This window comes from Bacidia gigantensis (genome assembly GCF_019456465.1).
Source record: "Bacidia gigantensis strain McMullin 20006 chromosome Unknown contig_246, whole genome shotgun sequence".
Classification (NCBI taxonomy): domain Eukaryota; kingdom Fungi; phylum Ascomycota; class Lecanoromycetes; order Lecanorales; family Ramalinaceae; genus Bacidia; species Bacidia gigantensis.
The window spans coordinates 1,541,485-1,556,852 of record NW_025408602.1 but is presented as its reverse complement, the minus strand read 5'-3'; the positions used below and the strand labels follow the sequence as shown (position 1 = coordinate 1,556,852).

At 49.6% G+C, this 15,368-nt stretch overlaps 7 protein-coding genes across 7 annotated transcripts; 2 read left to right on the top strand and 5 right to left on the bottom strand.

Moving 5' to 3' along the window:
- Positions 1-532: 532 nt before the first annotated feature.
- On the bottom strand, positions 533-2,067 carry KY384_006127 (uncharacterized protein; the record flags this gene model as incomplete). Its single annotated transcript, XM_044814623.1, has 3 exons — positions 533-1,253; positions 1,307-1,588; positions 1,658-2,067. 3 exons carry the CDS (start codon positions 2,065-2,067, stop codon positions 533-535), a joined length of 1,413 nt encoding a protein of 470 aa, XP_044668773.1.
- A 145-nt stretch (positions 2,068-2,212) lies between these two features.
- On the top strand, positions 2,213-3,100 carry KY384_006126 (uncharacterized protein; the record flags this gene model as incomplete). Its single annotated transcript, XM_044814622.1, has 1 exon — positions 2,213-3,100. The coding sequence occupies one exon, from the start codon at positions 2,213-2,215 to the stop codon at positions 3,098-3,100; it is 888 nt and encodes a 295-aa protein (XP_044668772.1).
- Positions 3,101-4,043: 943 nt separating this feature from the next.
- Positions 4,044-4,709, top strand: KY384_006125 (uncharacterized protein; the record flags this gene model as incomplete). Its single annotated transcript, XM_044814621.1, has 1 exon — positions 4,044-4,709. The coding sequence occupies one exon, from the start codon at positions 4,044-4,046 to the stop codon at positions 4,707-4,709; it is 666 nt and encodes a 221-aa protein (XP_044668771.1).
- A 394-nt stretch (positions 4,710-5,103) lies between these two features.
- On the bottom strand, positions 5,104-6,299 carry KY384_006124 (uncharacterized protein; the record flags this gene model as incomplete). Its single annotated transcript, XM_044814620.1, has 3 exons — positions 5,104-5,992; positions 6,046-6,162; positions 6,214-6,299. The coding sequence occupies 3 exons, from the start codon at positions 6,297-6,299 to the stop codon at positions 5,104-5,106; spliced, it is 1,092 nt and encodes a 363-aa protein (XP_044668770.1).
- Positions 6,300-7,172: 873 nt separating this feature from the next.
- KY384_006123 (uncharacterized protein) lies at positions 7,173-8,600 on the bottom strand (the record flags this gene model as incomplete). The annotated part of the gene is given in 4 exon segments (XM_044814619.1): positions 7,173-7,642; positions 7,701-8,146; positions 8,163-8,474; positions 8,530-8,600. 4 exon segments carry the CDS (start codon positions 8,598-8,600, stop codon positions 7,173-7,175), a joined length of 1,299 nt encoding a protein of 432 aa, XP_044668769.1.
- Positions 8,601-9,543: 943 nt separating this feature from the next.
- On the bottom strand, positions 9,544-12,325 carry KY384_006122 (uncharacterized protein; the record flags this gene model as incomplete). The annotated part of the gene is made up of 4 exons (XM_044814618.1): positions 9,544-10,839; positions 10,888-11,096; positions 11,149-12,085; positions 12,194-12,325. 4 exons carry the CDS (start codon positions 12,323-12,325, stop codon positions 9,544-9,546), a joined length of 2,574 nt encoding a protein of 857 aa, XP_044668768.1.
- Positions 12,326-13,019: 694 nt separating this feature from the next.
- On the bottom strand, positions 13,020-15,150 carry KY384_006121 (uncharacterized protein; the record flags this gene model as incomplete). Its single annotated transcript, XM_044814617.1, has 2 exons — positions 13,020-14,472; positions 14,531-15,150. 2 exons carry the CDS (start codon positions 15,148-15,150, stop codon positions 13,020-13,022), a joined length of 2,073 nt encoding a protein of 690 aa, XP_044668767.1.
- Between the last annotated feature and the right edge of the window lie 218 nt (positions 15,151-15,368).

Sequence of the window (15,368 nt, the reverse complement as noted above, 5' to 3'; positions counted from 1 at the left end):
ATTCCCTTTTCCCTCGAACACTATTCACACAAAGCAAGCATCAAATGAAAGAGCGCTTTACTTTATAAGACATCCGGCAACTCAAAATTGGTCTGCATTGTCATGAACATAAAACCTTTTTTTCGAACCCAGAAAACGTCAGCAGGCGAAAAAAGTGAGATACGATGGAGCTGGTCACTGACAAATTTTAAAGTACTTCTATGAGTTATAATAACGATTGATGTCTCGGGGAAACGGGATGATGGAGAGACTAGATGATCAAAAGGCGCAAGCCAATCAGAAGTGATTGTACATAGCGACATAACAGAAATTTATTCAATGTGTATCAGACTAAAGTACTCCCTGAAGCTTTCCCTTCGTTCCCTTGTAGAAAGAGTGCTGTACATTTCAATAGAGAACGAACAAGCGGTTTTCCACGGCGAAAGTGGGAAGCATGAAAAGATGGGCGCACGCACCGAGTCAAAGATGAAGAGTTGAGGAGTCCTTGATCATAAGTAGTCCTTTCATAACCATCTGCTCACACAATCAATTCTCAAGTCCCATCCGGCACTTGAATTCCCTCAATATCCCTCTCCACCCTCTCCAGCTCCTTCACCAACACACCCTTCCTCGCCTCCAACGCAACCCTCTGCTCCTTCTCCCCCGGCATCCCCTTAAAAACCAACTGCCTCGGCCTCATAAACTCATCCCTCTCCTCCTCCGTCACCGCCTTCCTCCTCTCCCTAAACGCATGAACATAAGCCTGCAGCTCCTTTGCCGCCGTAATCTTCATCTCCCCACTCTGCATCTCCCCGCTCTCATATCGCTGCCGTATCTCCTCCAACCGATCATCATCCTCGAGAAAAAAACTTAAGTATTGAAACGGCACATCCACGCCCGTCCGTCCCCCCAATTGCCGATGCAGCTCTTGCGTATCCTGCCCACCAGAAAACGCCTTGCCGACTTTCTTCTGGATCTGCTTGTCCGTGTCGGACAGGTAGATGGTGGAGTCTGGATCTGAGGCGGACATTTTGGATTCTTTGCCGCGCAGGGAGGGCAGGAAGACGGTGTGGATTATGGAGGGTTTGAGGAGGCCAATGCGGGGCGCGTTGTCGCGGCATTGGCGGAAGTAGGGGTCTTGGTCTATGGCGCAGGGGATCAGGCAGGGGACTTTGGAGGTTTTTTTGGGGTCGGTGCCAAAGATGAAGGGGAAGGAGGGGGCGAAGGCGGTGGCGGATTGGGTTGCCGGGAAGGCGAATTCGAGGATATTGTTGCTGGGAAAATTTTAGTACGGTCTGTGTTTGGGGAGGGTGGTGTGGGAGCTTACGTGTCGTTGAAACCAAATGTGCCTTTGATCTGGTTGTTGGTTGTTCTCTTACCGATCTCCATGATATGGCGACTGAAGTCCATGCCTTGGCCTCCGTATATGAATTCAGAGTCCGCGAATATGAAAGTTTTCTTCTTGTCAAAACCTATGGCAATAATGTCCATAGCGTTCTGTCGGGCAAATTGCTTGCATTCTTTCAATGTCAATTTTTGTGAGTGTATGAATTTTTCATCGTCTGTGAGCATGATGATCAAGGGTACATTAAACACTTCCTGAAGATATCTGTTCAGTATCTCTCAGCAAAGGGTCTGGCGGAGCAAAAGGAATTGGAGGTGGAAAAGGTGAGCGTACTTTGTGAATTCGAAGGGAATCGCATGTCCAACGTGCATACTATCGCTGCTTGGACCTCGCCCTGTGTACAGAAAAAATGGGATGCCTTTCTCATATTTATCCAATATGAAGCCTAGATCCCGATGGCTAAATATCATGCCACGGCGCATCAATCTGTGAGGTTTGCGTCCAGTCAATCTCTCGAAGCGCTCTAGCAGAGCTTGATCTATTCGTTGAGATCCAAATCTGTCAATCAACTTGTCGTAGTCAATCGCAATTGCCTTGCCATGCTCGTCAACCCCGCCAGAAACATCGAAGGGAGTAATAATCTGCTCTTTGGCTTTGGGATCTTGAGATTCTTGGGCAAGTGCAAGGGCTGTCAGTCCTGGAGGCTGCCCAGGCTCGTCTGGGACATCTCCAGCTGTTGCCATATTGCTGAATACTAATGTGGGAACAAAGTTGGAGTCAGGAGCACAGGAGCACAACATTCAATATCGATATGCCACTGGCTGCCAAGACGGAGTTAACTCCTTATATCCGACTAGCGCAACTTCAACTCCTCTTTTCTGCAGGTGAATGTCATGCGGTGCTCTCACTATATCCCAACGTCCACTTGACCCTCAGCACGAGGATGAGCGCGATCTTCGAATATACTTGATCATGGTCAAGTTCTATGATACCTCCTTCACTTATGACTACCCATTTTCCGCCGTCAGCCTAGCTTACTTTCTCCGCTACCCCAACCCCTTCGCTACTCACGTGCTCTCAACTGATGTCATAAGCCGCCATTTTGACCCGGACAAACAACAGCTGAGCACGACTCGCCTGCAGCTCAAAAAGTCCAAAATCCCGCAACCGATTCTGAAGATACTGCCGAAAGGCATCCTCGGCAGGGGCGGCCAGACTGGTCAGAGTTTTGTCTTGGAGACAAGCTTGGTAGATATCAAGGAAGGATGGATGAAAACAGAGTCAAGAAACATGGAGTGGACAGGCATCTTGAGTGTGATAGAGAGACAGACGATCCGGCGGCCACCGAGGGCGCAAATTGAAGAGCAAGCAAAAGGTGGCGACTTAGTGGAGGCGATGAAAAATGAGGACACAGAAGTCAATGCCACAGTCACACTGGTGTCGCGATTCGGTCAAGCGAGGATGCGGAGGAGACAAGAAGCACGGAACGCGGCCAACAGTACTGAGTCTGAGGAGGAAGCGCCACCTAAGAAGGGATTCTTTGCGTCTTGGTCAACAGCGGGACTGCAGCGCACTATCGAGACGTATGGCTTGCAGCGAACCCGGCAGTCATTTACCAAGAGCACAGAGGGGATGAAGGTTGTACTCGACCGGCTTCGTGGTGGTGGTCTCGTTAGAGTTCTTGAAGGCATGAAGCAGGATGGCCAGCCCACACTTGGTCAGAATGGAGCATGGAAAGAGACATGGAGGCAAGGAAGGGAAGAACAGGATTCATGACTGCATTGGAATCTCGACTTCGTGATCCGTTTGTTCGACCATCTAGCGAGGCGTGGCAGGGTTGATTTCGGATTTCTCATTCGTGACATGTGCTTCTTGAAATGTACTATACTTACATCACGGACGAACCGTTTAACACGATGGTATGGCGCAAAGCTTCCCAGTCGCGATCCGTCTCCCAGAATAATGAGTGGGCCACATAAGGCATTAATGAGAGCAGGAAAGCTGATAGAGTCGAAGCCAAGACGCGCTGTAGCCAATGAGGCAGCGTGCAGCTTTAAGCGCTGCCCGAGTCGAAACTCGAGCAGACTAAGTCCCATCTACAGCCAACGGACCACAGACGGCCACAACGGCTCGCAACCGCCCGGAAAGCAAGCTGGAAGATGAGGCTCTTTCGGATCCATATATAGAACACCCTCGCGTGTCTGGCAAATGGATCCTCAATCTTGACCTCGTCCTGCTTATTCGGCCTGACCAAAGACCTGCATTGTCGACATCTGCCTTGCTTGACCAAGCGCCCATGGTGGGCATCCATCTAGGTATCTATGTATAGGCAGGCCATACGCAAGGCCTCAGCTCCTTCGTCTCGGTCATGCACCGGTCTAGATGGCCGAGGAAACGCAGGCCTGCTAGTTCACCAGCGCAGCGCTTGGTGATACAAAACAATACCCTGCTTCCACCTCCCACCTTTTCTGTGCCTCTGCTTCTATGTTGTGTTCCTCAACCTTTCCATCTTTACGGAAGAAGAACGTGCCACAATGCGCATCAGCACTGTATAGCTTCACCCTCATGCTTTTTGATCCTCCGTTCAATTCGCCTGTATCACTTCTAATTCTGAAGACACTGGTGTCCTGACCGCCTCTTTCCTCGTCCAAACCTCTGCAACAATACCCCTCAGTCTTCCCCAGTCAGAGACGGTCTCATCGAGACCACAACAACAACAATGTTCCTCCCTCAACGAACCCCACTCCTCGCGATCCTCACAGCCCTCATCTTCACCCTCACCACAACCTCCCTCCCCCACCACTCCCAAGAGCGCAAACCTTACCCCAAAACCACCCGCTCCTCGGACTCCCCCTTCGACATCAGCACCCTGACCGTGCCCCTCACAAATGGCACCGCCACGCTTCCCTCCCCCTCAGGAACCCTAAAAGCCATAACCCTCGGCCTCGGCACCCAAAACTACACTTGCAACGAAACCACTCCATCCCCAGTGCAAGTAGGCGCCAAAGCCGTCCTCTTCGACCTTTCGCCCTTCCTACCCTGGCTCTCCCCCTTCTTGCCATTAGTGCCGCAGAAAGCCATGGCTACAGACCCAGAAGTCATTAAGGGCGCGGCCGACATTCTCGGGAATCATATCTTCAATGCGCTCGGCGTGCCGTGTTTTCATCTCGGCAAGGAGGGCGATTTGGCCGCGAAGAAGGTGCCTGGTGCAGAGCTCGACATGGAGAATGCGGTGCCTTGGTTGAAATTGGTGGATGCGGGGGGAAGTGAGGGAGTTGATCAGGTATATAGGGTGAATACTGTGGGAGGGAAACCGGCGAAGACGTGCGCGCAGGCTGGGGATATTGAGGTGCCGTATGCGGCGCTTTATTATTTTTATGAATGAATGAATGAGCGGGGGTCGGTGGCGGTGATGTTTCTTCTGTTCTTGGTTTAATGTGCTCGAATGATCTGGGTGTATTTATGGTAGTGTGAGACAAATGACAGCTGAAAGCTTCTTTCCATCATTAACTCGTGTGTTCGGAAACAATCGCTGGTATTTAAATTGCACGAGAGGTGAACCGAACAGAGCGATACTCAGCTTGTCTAATCCCTTGAATGTCGATGCGACTCAGCAGCAAAGACTAATGAAGAGGCTTTCGTCTTCGGCGACATAGAATCGTAACGCCATCAGAGGACCATGAATGATCCCATTGAAAAGAAATTAGTAGCAGTATGATCTGTCAATGACTTGAGCCGAAAATATCAAATTGTAGTCAGAAATTCGTGTAAATCAAGACTCAATCCATGGCATCCTCCATTTCAGACTTTCTGGCACCAGAATCCCCATGACCACTACTGTTCTTGGTAGAGGCTCTCTTCCGTTTCTTACTCCCACCGCCCTTTGGTCTGTACGCATCATCATCCTGACCCCGTTTTCTTTTCTTAGGCATGCCTGACTCTTCCACGAAGCCAGCGATCACCGAGCCATCCTCATCTAGGACCTCCTCCTCGGGCTTTGCTAATTGTGAACCCGCTTTTTCTCGCTTCACACCAGACCTCGTAGCGCCTGGAGTGGAAGAGGAAGCTTTGGGAGGAGATCTGCGAGGTACTTTAGGCGGTTTATCGTGGTTGATGTCCCCTCGATCGTCCTCTAGTACCTTGGGACGATGATGCGATAGCCAATTGTAGACAGACATTGGATTCTTGAGTTGTATTTCTCGCTCGCGCTCGCGCTCAGTGGGTCTTTGTTTGGGTGGGAGAGGCTGTTCTATCGGATGGGGCATTTCGAGGTATGCATCGACAGAAGCTATATGCTCTTCTTCATGAGTAGGCGTCAGTAAGCCCGTAGGCATTTCCTCGCTGAGCTCGGGCACGAGCTCTGTAGGCACAACATCTAACGTGCTGTGGCTCGTTTTGGAAAGACTTTTGAAACTCGGCTGATGGTTAATTATAGCTGAAAGCTGGTTTTCTGTCTCTTGAGGGTCTGGAACACCAGGCGGCTGCTCTGCTCTAAACTCTTGAAGGGCGGCGTACGCTTGCTGCACCTGTCCTGGGGATGGTGGGTCATGGTCCGACATAAGCTCAGGGACGTCCGACTCGCCAGGCGCAGGGCTGCGAAGGTCGTAGCGCAGATGAGCCGGGACCCTTCCTGAGTCATTTACATCAAGTAGGAGCTCGAGCAGGCAGCTATTGGTACAATTGAGCCTTGTTCAAGTTCACGGGTTCAAACGGCGACATACTCATTTTCTTCCTGCAACCGTCGCGCGATCTGTTTTGCGTGCTGCTCGTCATCGTAGAGGGTGTTGCTGTCCCTCATCTTTTCCCTAAAGTGATGTCTCAATTTCAAGAACTTTTTCCTGCGCGCAAAATCAGTATCGCTAGACCTTTATTGCGAGTAGTCAGCTCACTTGTATGAACGGTAAGGTCGTTTGACAGCTGCTAAATCTGGCGGTGGACTTTGCTCGGCATGGTCCACTGCAGGGAAAGCTGCCATGTTGACTTTGAGATGATGCTAGAAAGGCACAGTCTTCGCGCTTTTGTTGTAATTCAAGTGAGAAAATGAATGCTTGACGTTGAATTAAAGGCCATTCAACAATCCACGTTGGAGTTCACGGTCGTGCCGTCCAGTGGGCAAATTTTTGAAAATGCGTGTTTATGATGAAATATGCGTAAGGCCTCTCGCACGCGTATATTCTATCACAATTGCACAAAACTACGGTATGGACCACGAAATTGGGCTCAATCTGCCCCTTTTCATCACCCTTGTAGAGGGTTGAGGGTGCTCTCAGGGAAAATGTGTATCTTTTACCAAACATTCAGACTACTTGAATTCTGATTGATATCGGGTAGAGTTTTTCTTTTGGTCAGATCAGCCTTGCCAAGCCAGTATGGAGTTGGATTCGTGTGGGAAACAAGCATGTTACGACATCAATTATTGACCAACCCTATCCATCACGACTTCAACAAGAGGCCTCCTGATGCCCTTGCAATTTGCCATAGCTAGTCATTGTTATAATCTTGAGCCCAACTGCAAATGCAGTAGATCTCGAATCTCAAAGCACTGCAAGAAATATGAGAGAGCTTTTGGTGAGGATTGAGCGCTCGTTGTTCTGCCTAAGCTGCGTTTTCAAACCAGTGCTAGTTCTTTCATTTCAGTGCCTTGCTGACCCAGCCTATCATATAAGCCCATGCCCCAATCCACAGGCCAAAGTCTCTAACTCTTTTACAATTGCTTCCGCAGAAACTTCAGCCTCAGCATCGACCTGAACTGCTGCTCATGAACCATAAACCTTTCTCTGAACAGCCCCAATTCTCTTATTGCCCTGGTCAAAGATCTGTTTTTCCGTTAGCGCTTATACTCATCAAGCTACACTCTATCCCTTTCTAGCCAGACATATCGACTTGGAAAGAAAGGAGACCTTACCACATAAGACCCCTTCAACCAGACATCTCCCAAGATATCAAATGGCAGATCTCCACAGCTCTGAATACCCCCGTAGGTGAATCCATTGCCAGCATCCGCAAAGCCCAGATCTTCTTTATGAACACCAAACTGTTTGCCTCCAACGGCAAAACTAACGTCGGGTAGCTTGTCAACTGCAGTATTCGACGGGAATATGTAACCCTGTTGGAACGAGTCATATTTGGCGCCGGGGATGGTTTGGTAAATGGCCTGGCAGAGGTTGTCATCGACTAGGGCTAGCGTTGTGCCAGTGTCAGCAATGGCAGTATTACCTTTCCGTTGAATGGTTTTGCCAGCAACAACAGCAGAAGGAGACTGGAATTGCCAGAAGCCTTGCGAGTTGTCAATGGGTGCGTAGTAGGGTGATTTTCCTCCTGTAATGAATATAAGATTAGCGGATGATACGAGTGCGAGACTTAGAGCTACACTGACCAAGAGCATCACTATCAATGTAGCCGAAAGTGAAGAAGGGCGCGTCATCTGGATGGCTGTAATTTGAGAGGTAGCAGGTAAAAAGCTCAGCATCTTTAGGAATATCCGACTGTTCGATCATGTTTTCGACTGGCGTCTTACAAGGGGTTGGCCGAACAGTGTTAATTGCGCCGAATGCAAGCCCAAGAAGGCCGTCGCCGGGTCCAGAAGCAAATTGGTCAGATAGCTTCTTAGCCAGTTCGATACATTGGGTATTGATCTTAATACCGCCAAGGTTGATAGTATCAGTACCACAGTCACCGGAAGCCGTGGAGCCATCTCCGTAGGAAATTTGCCATGTGGAACTGATGCGTTTGAATGTGCTCGACTTTGAAGAGTCAAAAATGGAGTGTTGACCTTTGTACTTGTCGGTGGTGCTCTTGGGTAGTTCCGTGGACCATATCTGACTTGGGGTTAGCTTACTGAATGAAACGAGGGAGGGAGAGCATCTTCACCCAAAGATCCGCTGAGCCAGTGTCAAAATCAAGCTTAAAGGTCTGCTCTGGAGTACCGATCTTTACAGGGCAGAGGTACAAAGAATCGTTCTGCTGGTCATCGGCAGGCACCTCTCCACTGTGGTTTGAGTCAAGCTTCTTCTTCAGAACTCTTGACACAGTGGTGTGTCCACCGATAGCCTTTTGTTCTCCATGTTTTCCCTGCGTTTGAGCTTTGTTGCTAACGAAGTAAGGTCCATCTTTAGTAGGCGTGAATTTGTACTTGTTCAGGAGGTAGACGCTGCAGTTTGAATCAGCAAACTCAGTACTTATTGCTGTGCAACGCGTATACTCACTAAGACTTGGATCCTGATGGTTTGTACTTCTTGTTGACGTGAAGGTTCACCCTCTGGTGTCCGGCAGCCATGGCGTAGCTGCCTCGGGAATGAAGAAAGACAGGGTATTGAAAGCAGCGTAGCTAATAGTGTCTGGATTAATTTAGAGGATGTACGCGACAATTCAAGTATGAATAGTAGAAGAGCTTCGTTTTAGGAATGCTATCGTTGCGATGATGAAAGAATGGAAGTTGCAAAAACTCGTGGTCAAATTTTACTAATGATAATGAGGTACTCAGGCAACAATCCAAACATGGCAAGAGGAAATGATTGCACACAACAACGCCGACTAGAGAGTGAACGACCGTGCAACCACCTACCATACATTAACCACATGACCAGCGCCGTGACAGGGGTCTCATGACTCGTATGCCAATTTTCCGATTTGTGTCACCGTTGCAATGTTGACAGTAGATACCCAGAGGATGGTTGCCAGGGAAGCTAAAAAGCCAATGTTCTCAGCAATCGCCGCTTGACAAAGCATCATTCTAGCTAGTAGTAATGGTAAAGTTTGTTATCTTGTGGACTAAATCGCTGCGTGTATTATCGATGTTGACAGGAAAAGACTAGAGCCCAGTTGGACATAAAATCTGGGGGAAAGGTACGCTTGAAGTGCGTAGTCGGCAAAAGACAGGGGGAAATCGGAAAGATCTTTATCATTTATGATGTGTCAGTTGTTAACATCACGTAGCAAAAGGTCGATTCTTGTGTTATAATATTGAATTTTGAAATAGCATACATCCATACTAAAAGCCAGGAAATTGAATGAGAGGACCGTCTCGACATGCCATAGACCTACGTCCACAGATTCAAGTAATACTTTGCAGAGATGAAAGGGAATATCAGCCTAGCTCCTACCTTGCATGCATGCATAGTATCTGCCTACAACTCCAGGCTCGTAATCTCCAGCATTTCCTATCGTTGAGAGCTTGACTGGAATTAAGCTCGGCCATATTAAAAACAATAGCCAGACAGTCATTTCTTTCCGTTCTTCGCTACCTCCAGCTCGTCACCGGAAGCAATGAGCTCGTACTCTTCGTCCGTTAGGAAACCTTCCTCACTGCTCTCATCATCGTTATCATCAAGTTCAAGGCTCTCGACGTCTTCGAGCAGGTCCTGCTCGGCGGGCGAGAGTGTGGCAGCAGTGGCGACGGTAGTAGATGAGGTTTCGGCCTCGTGCTTGCTGGAGACAGGAGACTCCTTGTCCAGAACCGGGAAGATCATTTGACTGCTCTTGGGTTGTTCCTCTTCCACTTTGACCTCTGGATCTGGCTTGAGCTCCACAGTCTCAGCTTCCAATTTTGGCTCGATGGCTTCCTCCTGCTTCGCGGGTTTCTGAACAGTGACATCACACCAGAGCTTATGGCCGAAAGGCGTTCCATCAGCAGCTTTGAGACGCCAGTAGGATATCGCTTTTCCTTCGCGCTCGGGAGTACGCATCGAGACAGAGAAGTCAATCAGCTCCCCAGCCTCAACAAGGCGATCAACCGTATTGGTACTCATGGCGTTTCGAAGCTGTTCAATGGAGCTGGGATGATTTGACTCAACGTCAAGCATGCTATCACCCCCAACAAAGGCGACGCTGCATCCAGCAGGCCATGGGAGTTGACCAACGTTTTGGAGTGTCCATGTCTGTGTGAATTGGGTATTAGGCGCGACGATAGAACCATCAGCCACTGTATCCCGGACAAAATGAGCCTGCAAATGAGGAGGCATCCAAGATGAGCGTTGAGCTCTGTTGACAATACGTGCAGGCTTCTTCTCCATCACCTGTCTTTTGGATAATTTGACTTCGGTTGTTGGTTGGACTTGGGTCGCAGCATTGGCCGAACGTGCAAGCGGTGTGGTCTCAGTGGATTTGGAGCTTACATGGGCAGCTTGGTCGCCCATAGGGCGCATGGACTCCCCACTCGCCTTCTCACCATACGTGCTAACGGATACATTACGCACAGGTGTTTTGAACTTGAGTAGAGGATGGGTGCGATTGTGCTTCAGAGTTGGGAATGCCTCACATCTAGCGCAGAAGTCGGTGTCGTTACAGACGGCGCACTTATAGCGATCGCCCATAATATAACCTCCTTGGCCCTCACACAAAGGTCCATCGCAGCTGATACCGAAGTGCTCCTGAGCATACCGGTTGTTGTGCGGGATTGGCTCCTGGAGTGAAGCAAAGCGATGGCCTGGATGAGTCTTATAGGATTCAAGGAAGCACTGACCACAGAAATCCCAGTCAGGGCATTTGAGGCACTTGTGACGGATACCATAAATGCTCTGGTATTATTAGTCAAGCATTGCCTGAAAGTCAAGAAGTGTACTTACTTGGTCGCAACCGTCACAAATAGCAGCGTGACGGATGTCGCGGCCTGGCTTTAGTAGCTTAGATGCCAAAGAATTGAGTTCTACTTCTTTCGTTGCAGGCTTAAAACCATGACCAGGGTTGTGACCATGTTTGTTAACGATATGGCATGTTAGGCAGAGGTCATAGTCGTCACAAAGAGTGCAAGTTACGAATTTGGCCTCAGGGAAGACTGCTGGAGTCAGTCATTTCGGTCTTGACGGAGAAGGGGATCAATTTCATACTTTGGACGCAAGCATTGCATGTACGTTCAGCTTGTTCATACAGGTTCTTCGCTTCAGATGCAAAAGCTCCTGGCACGCCACCCGAGTAACCCTTAGGTCCAAGTGTTTCGGTCGTGCTGTTCGTGATCTCACCATTCTTGAAAAAGCGTTTTATAAGCCAGTGCTTGTCGTTGTCGCACATAGAACCTTTCTGGACGCATGCAAGACACAGATCGAAGTCGCCCTTTTCACAGACCCCACAATGCCAGTGAGTATCAGGAATTGAGTTATCGCACCGATTGCAAGAAAGGAAGAAGTTAGAAGACATAGGACACTTCGATGCGTTGCGCTCAGCAGCGTGTTTTTGTTGAACATTGGCAAGATTTGCCAGACATTGCCCGCGAGCAGAAAAGAAGCGAGGCACCGGAGCTTCCGCTTCTCCGTCATTCTCTAATTTTCTCTCCTTGTTTGCTTGAGGTTCTGAAGACTTCTTCTCAAACTTGGCTTTTGTAGCTTCAGAGAAACCTTTGTCGTCCGAGATGGGCCAATAACACGGGTGAGGTTTGGTCTCCTTTTGACTCTCGGCGGAAACTTGGGTGAAGGGGGTCAAGGTGATTGTCGAGGGAGCGGCAGACAAGGTCTTGAAATCTTCTAACATAGATATGCGAGAGCTCGGACTCTGATCCAACAGGGTCTCGGATACATAGGGGTGGACATAAGAACGGCTTGGCAGACGCTCAGAGGCACCTGTTGGTGTTTCCGACACGCTGTGGTTTTGGCTTGGCTTGTCAACAATGGTGACTCTAAGGCGAAGCTTGCCCTTGGCTTTGGCGGCACGGAATAGTTGTTTGTAGACCTGTTGATTGCTGCTATCAAGTGTAATAAAGGAAGCTGAGCTGTCCGAATACCGCTCGAAGACCGCATCTTTGGTCGGATCAATAGAGAGGAGGTGGCGGAGCTATACAGTACAACATGTATCAGCTAACACGATCAAGTTCACAGTTGATGAAATCATCATGCAACTCATCTAAGGATCAGGCTGCAATGTAGGGAAGATTCTACGAACTTTCTCTGGTAGCACAGATGGCCCCAGATCCTTCAGAGTGAGCTTGAACTTTCTATGATCGTCTTTGCCAATTATGGTGGTTTTGACGGCTACAGGAGTGTCATTTGACAGAGTTGTATGATGACTCGCCATGATGACTGATAAGGCGATGAAAATGGCCAGCGGCGGTGGAGACTAGAATGTTGCTGCTGTGCTATTCAAGTGAGCTGTTGGGTCAATATTAGAAGGCAGTGATGGGTGTAGGAATAGCTATAGATGTGCCCTTCGCACAGAAGGTTGGGGTGAGGTGGATGACGAGGAGTGAAGCTGATGAGGGTTGGGGACGAAGCTCTTTGGAGCCTGGGAGGCGCACTAAAATCTTGGCAATTTTCGGCCCCGCCTTTTAGGCGGACCGAGGGCCCCTCGGCCACTTGCCTGCAGCTTCCTACTCGAGTCGATCCTTTATTTGATAATGTCTCTTTAACGTACTGATGAAGGGTCTTCCCTGATTAATAATTAGAATGGAAGGGACACAAGATATCAAGTACTCAAAGTTTAAAGCCTTATGTATTCAAATACCAACTATACTACACAAGAAAATGAGTCAAATGTCAAGTCCTGAACCCTCTCTATCCCTCCGCGGGGATATCGAGTCCATGCATGAATTCTAGATTTTCCCTTCTCTGAACCCAACGCATTGAATTACACTCCCCGGTGTAACAGCGTAGAAGATGATGAAACCGTAGACTTGAAAGCTCCACCAGCTCACAAATGCTTGGACACGCTGAAAAACTCTGACACTAAAAGCACACTGACAGACAAACTCCCGCTTTCCCATTGAAATCAATTATTGCTGAGGTGGGTAGAATGCCTGAGGCGGTGGGTAAAAAGGTGGGGGCATCACGCCCTCCATCGTAGTTGCTGGCGGGGCCGTAACATACATCGTTGAATATCCGGCAGAGGCCTCTGTAGAGGCAGCAAGCTCTGAAGGGTCGTAGTAGTAGACCATACCTCCGGCCTCGTGAGCAACAGTGCCAGATTGTGGGACCGGCTCCGTTTGTTGCGATGCCTGAGGCGGTGGCGGCGGCGGCGGTGGCGGCGGCATCATAGGCATTGGGTAGAAATATTGTTGACCCGGAACAAAGGGTGGAGCTGCGGCGGGAGATCCACCGCCCTGTTCTGACGGTGGATAATAATACATCTGAGGCTGGTACGGCTGAGGATAGAAGTGCTGCGGAGGTGCGAATGGATAGGGCTGGAATGGCTGGGCATGAATTGCAGCTTCCGGTATCTGAGGCAAAGGCGTTCCACCAGAGGTATGACTTGGATGTGATGGATGTCTTGAGTGTTGAGGCTGCAGCGCACCCATAGGCATAGCTTGAGGTGCCATCTGCATCGGCATTTGCTGATGGAACGGTTGCTGCTGTACAGCAGGTGGATTAAACTCCATCACAGCTGGGGACTCGATACCAGCAACTTGAAGGGATCTTTCGGGTTTCGGATGGTGCATTGGGAGGTCTTCTGTTCGATTCTCCTGGAATGCTGGTCTCTGTTGTTCCAGGTGTGCTGGAAGTTGCGGCAAAGTGACGGACGGGGAGCCACCTGCTACCTGCTGTTGCTGCTCAGAAGCAGGTGGCAACCGTACAACAGGCTTGCTAGCATCCAAGATCATTGTACTTTGCTGAGGCAGATTAAGTGGATTCGGAGGAGTCATGCCGGGGAACGATACTTCTCGAGCGAGAGATGATCTTCGACTGAGCGCTATGCTTGGTGAGTAGGCACTGCCACCATACGCACTTGTCCTTTTACTTGATAGAGGGTCGAAACCGATTATACCAGGTCCAAAACTGCCCCTTGCACGTGGCCTTCCAAATCCTTGTTGATGAGGCCTGAGTGCTCTTGGGATGAAGATGAAAGATCGATCCATGGCAGGAAAGATGAACTTTATCTGCATATGTGGTATCGATACACGTACTGGCTTATCACGTCGCAATGGCGGGCGGTGTTGTGGAAGACGCGTGTGGGAATTTCTTGACACACCGGATATAATTTTTGATTCTGACATGCCTTGCAGCAGGATTCTCACCTGCACTTCGCCGAGTCGAGTCGTTGTGGAGAATGTGCGGTTGGGAGGTCCTGAAGGGCCGGGCGATGCTGCAGTCAACTGCCCATACGAAGTATTCGAAGCCTTGTCTGGGCCTGCGGATTGTATATTTGACTGTGTTGTGTCAGGTTTTGTGACACTATCATGCAAGTCGTGGGCCCAAGGGGCATCAGCTGGTCCTGAGTATTGGGTAACTCTGCGGTGAAAGGTCAATTTGCAGATTTTGGTATGTTCTGATCAGCGAGAGTGCTTACCTGGATTCTTGGAAAGGACCTCGAAATGCTCCACGCCCTCTCATTTGCCCCCTACCGAATGGTCGAAAGCCATTTTGCCCAGGTCCGGCTGATCGATGATCATGCATGAAGAATCCACCACGGTTAGGCACAAACGCAGGATCTGCATCTCTCTTCTTTCTGTACTCCTCGTGTTCTCTCCGTCTCCTGTCGATCGCACTCTCTTGATGGGAGATACCTGATTCTTCACGTTGATGCTGTGCCAAATCATCAAAATCTACACCCTCAGTCTCTGCATTATCGGATATCTTGAGACCATTCATCATGGCCTCAGTATCTTTCGAAGTGTTCAAAAGCGCCGTACCTGTCGCATCTGGTGCCTGCTCAGGGGCCACCTGCTCGCTTTTCTCATGATGGCCATTCTGTAACGGGGTAGGCCTTATGACTTCCTCTCGAGATGCGTCTAGCTCACTTTCGTCACTTCCCTCTCCGTCTGCATCGTCGTCGGCATCGCTGATTATCGAGCCCTCACTCAGCGAGTCTTCCTCTACAGCTGCTGCTGCGGAACCCTCCTCCTCTTCTCCTTCGTCCTCCACCACCCTCCTACTCTTGATAAGTGGTTTCCTTCGCGGAGCTCCCATCCTTTCCTGTCACCTGGCGAGTGACCAGTTTTGGAAGAATTTGGTGGCGTCGGAGGGCGCTCGACCCGGGGACTGAGCAGGGCACCAGTGCCGCAAGAAATTGTAAGTCTACCTATACTGTGAGTCATGGATGTCTAGGCCCCAGACACAACACCTCGATGTACGATAGATAGAGCATGGCATGCGAAGACCACGCAGGTTGCAGGAGCGGATAATAC